This window comes from Glandiceps talaboti, chromosome 5, assembly GCF_964340395.1.
Source record: "Glandiceps talaboti chromosome 5, keGlaTala1.1, whole genome shotgun sequence".
NCBI classification, from domain to species: domain Eukaryota; kingdom Metazoa; phylum Hemichordata; class Enteropneusta; family Spengelidae; genus Glandiceps; species Glandiceps talaboti.
The window spans coordinates 1077998-1086892 of NC_135553.1; the positions used below are offsets into that span (position 1 = coordinate 1077998).

Genomic DNA, 8895 nt, shown 5'->3' on the forward strand with positions numbered 1-8895 from the left:
AATCGGCTACACTCATATACACTAATATTTGTTACGTATACCTACTGTTTCTCGGAGTCATTACCAGACCGACCCAAGTTCTCAGCTAAGACATTAAAATAAATATTTTAAAAATATTGTCATTTTCGCCCGCTCTTAATATTTTGCGGAACAGCACCCTCTCTGGCAAGAATAAGCAAGTGTCGGGACTGCTGATGTAATCTACAGTCATGGCGGTGGCGGTTGCGACACTTGTTCACGAACAGGGCATTTCTTTCATGACGGAAGTGATTCAAGTGGGGGGGGGGTGGGGAGGGGGCTGAGAACATGCTATAAATTGCGTAGAGAAGCTTGGAAGGGCTTGTTACCAGGAATCCAATAAAAAGAAGACAGAGAGGACGAAAAGGACAGGCAGAGAAAAGCGGAGAAGATTATTATTTACATTTTTACTTTTTTTTTAAATCGACCGACCGACCGACCGACCGACCGACCGACCGACCGACCGACCAACCCATAGTTGCCATGAAAAAGTAACGAGAAATATAAAAATAAAATAGGGTCACCCTAACAGAAGTGCAATGGAAGTCAATAGGTTATAATATGCAGTATTTTCATGTGATATTGCAACCAGCTGATGAATCCGAGATAAGATATGTCAGTGAACGTACAGAGTCGCGGATTAATACAAATAGTACGTAGGCCTTCACTGACAAATGAGACTATATCAATACAATGGTTACAACAAAATGAAAATGACCACATTCTTAAAAATTTAATAAAAATGGACAAGTCTAGTTGTAAATGAATACGAGCGTGTGTCCGTGTATCGAGTAAAATAAAGCGCACTCTATTGTAACCCTTGACACGCACTCTATTGTAACCCTTGACACTCTATAATCGAGTAAGGATATACCCGAGTTTATATTTTCATTGTCACAATAGAAATGCGTGTATTGTAAGCTGTTCTATAGCATATACCCCGGAGTTATGGCTGTAGTAAACACTCGCATAGTACGTGTAAGATATTGTTTGTTTTGAACCAACCATCGTTGATGATTTCTAGCCATGTCGTCACAGAAAAGACATTCACTCGCCCAAAGTAAAACACTAGTCAGTTATTCAACATCGTCCGAGTGATGGCATAGGTGAAGGTAAACATGACATGTGTGAAAGGTGTTCTGTAGATTGTTGAAATGCCCAAAACTCAACACAAAAGATATTCCTTTGAAAACAGCGACCATTTAAAGTTGGAGCAAGGCACCTTTAAAATCATGGAATCCAATCAAGGTGTAACAAATCCAGACGTCCATGACATCCTGGAAAGTGAAATCCCGGAAAATGAAATAGAATTATCGGCAATCGAAGACAAAGAAGAAACACAGTCGAACACCAATTCACAAGATCCACCCGAGGTCAACGACCCATCGGAAGCTAAAGTTGACATTGAAGACACCGTACATACTAAAAAATGGACGGCACCTAAGCTGATGGAAAATGTGTTCAGACCCTTGTTTGCAGAATTTTACGGTACAATGTTATTAGTGTTCGTGAGTTCGCTGTTTGCTTTGTATCCATATCCACAAACGGACAGAAGTAAAGTTGATCCAGGGGCTGAGTTACTACTCATTGCATGTAATGGATTCCTCGTTATGATTCTTATGATTGGTATTGGTCGAGTAAGGTAAGAAGTTGGGCCTTGGCAACATACATACGATTTCATTTAGGGACTGGGCAGTTACATCAACCTAGGTGAGGTGGGGGTGGGGGGTTTGGTGGAAAAAAAACCAACCTCCCTGCCCCATTTTCAACATACGTGGTAAATTGTCTTGGCATTGAGCGTGCATTATTATTATACCTCTATACAACTTTGTAAATTTTTACAGATTCATTTTATTTTGAATGGAATGTTACTACTGCTATTTGACTGTTTTATTCTGAAAGATCTAGAACAACTAGATTGGAGGTGTTTGGATCTAGATCTACAAGGCTTGGGCAAACATTTCACACCTTTAATTATTATAGCTTCGTTGAATATTGTATATAACTTTTATCAACATTTGCTTAAAGATAGATGGTTGTTATACAACAGATAAGTATCTGTTTCTGGAAATATGCTTTGCGGGGACTCCATGCTTTGTAGCTATCAAAAACACGATAGACTAATTGTACATTATCGAAACAGGATGACTCTTTCTACTTCCAATTTCAAAAACGGGGATGATCCCACTAACCCCCCCCCCTCTCCCCCCCCCCGTCGAAGGAACTGACTGGTCCCTTAGTTTTCGTAAAGCTGAATTTGAATTGGCGTTTATCCTGTCGTTGGGTAGTAGTTACACACTGACAGGGGGTTGTGCCACTGTGACATATTCAACTGTTTTTGATAGTTTTGTGCTAAAGTGCAGCAAATGTAGTTCATAATAGCATCTTAATTGACATTAAAAAGTAGAAGGAAAAGCGTATGGGAATTTGTACACATCTCATGGGGGAGGGGGTCCTAGCTCTGGAGGTGTTTTGACGCTTTCAACAGCCAAGTTTTAGGCTATTCAGATCCTTTTGGGCAATAATTTCCCAAATTTACAAGACAGCATGTAAAAAGCAACTACATATGGTTGAACTATTTAAAAACAAAACTTTAATAGCATCTTGACAGTAAGAGGTAGGGGGACGAACTTGAGACTGAGATATGTAGATCTACTAGGGGGAGAACCCTTAGGATTCCCTCATCCCCAGAGATCACTCATGCACTCATCCAACAATCGTCATAATTGTATTAAACTTTTCTTAAACATTTACAACCTATGCTAATTTTAGATCATATTGTGCAATTATTTGCCAAGATAGACTAAAAATGCCTTAAAGCAAAAGAAATTCCAAATCTAAATGGTAGTATCGATGATACTACCATTGGATGTGCTAACCTTTATTATAATGATGTCATTTAACTTTTAAGAACATATTTCAACCCTAATGTAAGTTATAATGAATAGTTTCTGATACTTGAAGGAAGGTCATTTGGGTCAGGAATGTGTGCAAAAACACTCCACGGTCTAGAAGTAATATATCACGGAGTCTCCTGGTCAATATATCGTGATAAAAGAAATATGGACAATGAATATATCAAATCACCAATCGTGAGAAATATGAAAGTGTTATGTAACAGTTGTCGACTGTCATTTTCATAGAATAACTTTTTTATGATATAATAGTACAGATATTTCAACACTGTTTATTTCGTTGTTATCAGCTGTGTCTTCACGATGTGGTGTTGTTGCATTATGTAATATGTGGTTACTGCTTTCATTAACTGTATTGTCGAGAAACCAATGTTTTACTCAGAAGGGTGTTTGTTGACAAGCCATTCTTAGACTTAGAGATGTGTATTTAATCCTAAAACCTAACCTTTCCAAAACCTGAATGTCATGCCTATGTGATCTGACTCTAAAGTAGACTCATGCAACAATAGACATTTCTGATTTACTCAACCGTGTCCTTATAATAGGCCAATCTATAGTACATTTACTGTGTCATCATGCTCACACTGCATACCTTCTGGCATTCTGCAGTTTTGGTCACAGTGGGTCACAAAAGGACAGAATTAGCGAAGGATAACACATTGCGATTAACATGGCGTAATGCGTTAAACGCACCATGGTCCATCTGAGTTTCCAACATCGACACTGTACAAACGCTATAGTACAAATCTCGGAGATTCGTTGTTGCAGAAAAGGGTAGAGATGAAAACCCAATGATGATACGCTTTGAATGTTATTTCAAAATAAACGTTAATCCAATTTAAAATTGCGATGTACATCAGATAAGAAAACACTGGACGATCAACCAACTATGGAACTTCACTTGTTGCCAGTGGCAGTACAATACAGGACCAACTGTAAACTCCTGTACACGATATTCAAAGCATTATACGGACAATCAGGATCGTACTTATAGGACATTATTCAGGCAAAGGTGAACCCCACAAACTTCGTTTTTCGGAAAATGTCTGCTGCACGAGCCCAAGTGTATGCTCATTTCATTTCATTCGGGATTGGCGGACGCGCTTTCTCGCGTGCAGCACCGCCCCTTTGGAACACTTTATTACGAAAGCTTGATGAGGACACATCATGCACCTACTAGTTAAATAGCAACTAGAGTGAGTCAGCTTTTCGCTATCCAGTGAACCATGATAAGTGTGGGCAGGTGAAGAAAGTATCAATTTACGTATTTCACTGGATTTGACCTTTCGACTAAGAGTCACAACGTGAATTTAAAAGTAACTTTGCAGAAGTACAACTACATTCAATAAACTAAACTTTTCAAACACCTTTACACCTTGTCATGCATATGCTTCAAAACGTGGGAACATAAAATGCTGTGCAGTGTTTGCTTTAGTCATTGAGTTCCATACCAGTGATATTGGATTCACTTCACACAGTATAGCAAAAAAAGGTGTTCAGATCAGACTGGTTTTAAATCGACAATAATGATAGGTGTTCAGATCAGACTGGTTTTAAATCGACAATAAATCACAGTTTAAGATAGAACAGAGACCTATATAATTAATTAGTATATGGACAGGAACAAAATACAAAATATAATATGAAACTACTTCATTTTACACTACACGCCACTACCATTTATAAATTGTCGACATGTTTCTTGATTCTACGAACCGTACATTATTGAGATAAATCACTTGTACAAGATTTATGTGATATGCAAATGATGCCAGGTAGTTGCCTCTGAGTTATGACAATAGCTGATTAGACCATATCACATCATGTACACATTGTTCTTTCCACGTCGCCTGTTAGCAGGAGTATTATTTGTAATATAGATAACTCAAATCATTACAAAGTCTTCAATTAAATTGTCTAGGAACACTAAATATGACGTGGTAAATGACCAGTATTAGTATCAGACATATAACTGTGTTTTTTATAATTATACCACCAGACACATTATGCACGAGAGAAATAACCAAAACCTCACACGTAAATACATTATACTATCTTTTTCGCTGTATTAACCTATTTTTTTGTCTCAATTTCAGTGGTGGCCACTACAATCCCATCGTCACATTGGGTATTACTTGTGTTGGAGCAATGCCCCCTCTAATGGCGTTCTTGTACGTAATTTGTCAAGTACTCGGAGCTATGTTGGGGTCGGTACTCGTAAAGGTAAACAAACATACTATATCGAGATCGTAAATGGTTAGAATTTTCCCAAGTTCTAGATTTAAAGATCTACATGCTTCATAATAATGCCCTGCGTGAAACATTCTGCGTTGCCCAGTTCTCTCTCTGCTTGACTTTCAATGTACACACTAAATCCTACCTACACCCCGCTGATGGGACTGCTGACCACACCTTACTGAGGTCAGTGTGAAGTACTTCAAGGTCATGTTTTTTTATTTCGAAGCAATGTATTTAATCTTTAATGAAATTTGAATACAAAATATATCAACAGATGTCCGTAGGAATGATCAACATAACTCCATGGGGTACTTTATATAGCCTAAAAATCAGACACTGAGCCATACAATTACTAAAGGGTATGAACGGACGTATTTTGTGAAGCTGTTTCCATTTAATAGTTACCCCGCTGTATCGACTCCTATATAATTCTGTGATCTCCTATTAAATGTTCAATTCAAAAGATGGAATTCTATGCGCAAGTTCTCACAGTTAAAGCCGTGTTGTACAATCATATTTTGTGCCTGACAATTACCGCACAGGTAGGAGGGTTCTCATTGTGTTTCTTATCTTAGAGTCATATATATATATATATATATATATATATATATATATATATATATATATATATATATATATATATATATAAATTAAGATAAAAAATGTTCTGACGTCTCTCGCTGTATTATGTATAATTTGGTTATATGTTCAATTGAGTCCCATTTTCTTAATACCAATCAGAATAAAATGATTAAGAAGAGGGACTTCTAAAGATCCATGTTTCAGTTTTTTGACATCTCTGTTTTTCACAGGCTGTACTGACACCTGCCCAGTACGATTTCATCCTAGGTGGCGCTCTTCTTGTCCCACCGTGGACAGATCCAGTGAAAGCCCTTGCCTGTGAATGGATTTTAGGGATGATATTAATATCAACGGCATTATCAGCACTAGTTGAACCACCGCCAAGTCCTCTTGGACCCGTAGCTATCGGTTTTATCATTGCACTGTGTATTTTAGCGGGGTAAGGTAGATTATTACTTTGACAACGTAATTATAAACCTCTGACAAGCCACCAACTCGCCTACATGAATACACACACATATATGCAGTCGTATAAGTGCCTCACTGGAGAGAATGGTGCTCGATGCAATATTTGTAGTAGAGCATTATAGACTTAATCCAAAGAATAAGTATGTTGTACATGTAACTCGTTACTCGAAATTTCACGCTTCCTCAGAGATAATCAGGCGACTAATAAAATTGAGACTGTCAAGGTCGATATGTACACGTAAATGTATGTATGTATGTATGTATGTATGTATGTATGTATGTAACGGTAAGTTCATTGATTACTTCCCCAACAGTGGCAAGGTATCTGGTGCTGGCTTGAATCCAGCTAGATTTTTTGGACCAGCAGTAGTCTACGGTGTCTGGACTAACCACTGGGTTTATTGGGTTGGACCATGTGGAGGCTCAATATCATCGGCCATCATATATAAGTATGCATTGGTTTAATATCATATCTCCATTCATTTCCCTTCCGGTAGAGTAAAATGACAAGTGTCCAGTTCAAAGAAACGATGCAGTACATGTCGGAATTTCTGCAACGCACTTGGCTATTATGTATAACAGGAATAAAAAAAACAATGGCAAGAATAGCTTATCAAAATCACTGCATTAATTTATACAAGAATAAGCAGTCTATTGTAGGTATAATGTATTGTGTTCATTCATCATCTACAGGTTGGTACTCGCATCCAAAGACAAGAGGTTTATTTTGAAATTGAAGACTGAGTGAACACTTTCGAATTCAACAACATCAAATGCATGGATAATTAGCTCACCCAGGACTTTAAAGGGCCACGATTCAATCCCAGGTTCTCGTATTAGTGGTATCTTGTCAGTGAAGCCATACAAATTACATAGGACCATTCGTACTCTCTGGTCTAACTTCTTTAAAGTTCTGCCTACAAATCATAACCCGTTTCATATTGTGATCTTTACTAACCAGCATAGTGTGGTTATTAGAGAAATGGTATAATTCCAGTGAATATAATGTACTAGTATGTAAACAACAAAAAACGTGCAAAATTAAATGAATGCCTTTTAGCACAATTTCTGAAACTCAAATCAATCATTTGTCAGCGAATGTCTTGTTGTGAAAGATGAACATGTGAAAAACAAGAATTTATAAAAGTGTTGTACTTATAATATTGAGTCTACCATTATGTTTTACATACAGGAAGCATGTAACCATTCACAGATTGATTGATTGATTGATTGATTGATTGATTGATTGATTGATTGATTGATTAAATAGTACATAACTAAGCTATTTATACTGTTTAATAATAACTTGGTGTCATCGAAGACTAATTTAATTTGGTATATTGGTATAAATATTTGGCAAATATTATAATATATAGTTACATATCCTAAGTATTCAGATTGTTTCTAATCACAACGATCCTGTCCAGACACTTATAAAAAACACTTATAAATGTAACATAATCTTAGGGATGTATTTATACAAAAGTACTAATCTACACATCACTGAATAATTTAGACACAGGGTTATTTTTACAGCGAAAGTTAACAATGGACACAACTAAAATCACTCGATTCACGTAGCAATGTGCACAAATACTTTGAACTTTTAATTGTAAGGAGAACTTCATAGTTAATTTGGTAAGGACTTCCTAATAAAATTGACATATACATTTATAAAAAAAGAAGATGTGAGAGAAGACAAATCATGATTGTTAAAGGTACAATTTGTCACTTCCCTATTGTATTATACTGTCGTACTGATTACCCTACTTGCACATGTACGGCAATGGTATGTCAATTAATGTAACTACCCATAAATATTGTGTAATACTTGTAAAAAAGCTGTAAAGTACAAAAGGTTAACCGTGGTAGAATGGTTAAAAGAGTCCTTGACAAAGACGTTTTATATATATATACAGTAATGTTATTTTAAGTGGGAATAACTTTACTCTGATATTATAAAAAAGGTCAAATCTATTATATTTGTAAGGTATTTTGAAACTAATCCATACTGTATAATTTTAATCATAAAATAAAATATATTTATGTGTTGTCATCTTTTCAATAAAATTCAAATTTAACAACATTGAAAGTGTTGCTATTTCAGCAGCAATAAATAGTATTGTTAGCAAAGCCTTGGCTGATATGTATATCCTTTACGTAAGCCTTTAACATTCCAAGAAAAATATACCCATACAAGCTGAAGTTTATGCATATCATTAGTAGGCATTGAACATTCCAAGAAGATCATACCCATACAAAGATTTATGCATATCATTAGCGAGTCTTCATAATTCCAAGAAAAACATACCTGTACAGGGATTTATGCATATCATTAGCGAGTCTTCATAATTCCAAGAAAAACATACCTGTACAGGGATTTATGCATATCATTAGTAAGTATTCAACATTCCAAAAAAAACATACCCGTACAGGGATTTATACGTATCATTAGTAGTCTTCATAATTCCGAGAAAAACATACCCGTACAGTGATTTATGCATATCATTAGCGAGTCTTCATATTTCCAAGAAAAACATACCCCTACAAATGAACAAAGATTTATACAATGAACAAAATCAACAACGTTTCTATAAAGTTCTGTGCACAATTATTTATGATAATAAATACGTTGAGTTGTTTGAATTAGGCAACACGTATATTTTGTAACGTC

General features: G+C 36.1%; 1 protein-coding gene across 1 annotated transcript; it reads left to right on the forward strand.

Annotated features, from left to right (window-relative positions):
* Positions 1-891: 891 nt before the first annotated feature.
* Positions 892-8895, forward strand: LOC144435596 (aquaporin-8-like). Its single transcript, XM_078124185.1, has 5 exons — positions 892-1660; positions 5030-5156; positions 5984-6192; positions 6536-6670; positions 6915-8895. Exons 1-5 carry the CDS (start codon positions 1173-1175, stop codon positions 6967-6969), a joined length of 1014 nt encoding a protein of 337 aa, XP_077980311.1. The 5' UTR covers positions 892-1172; the 3' UTR covers positions 6970-8895.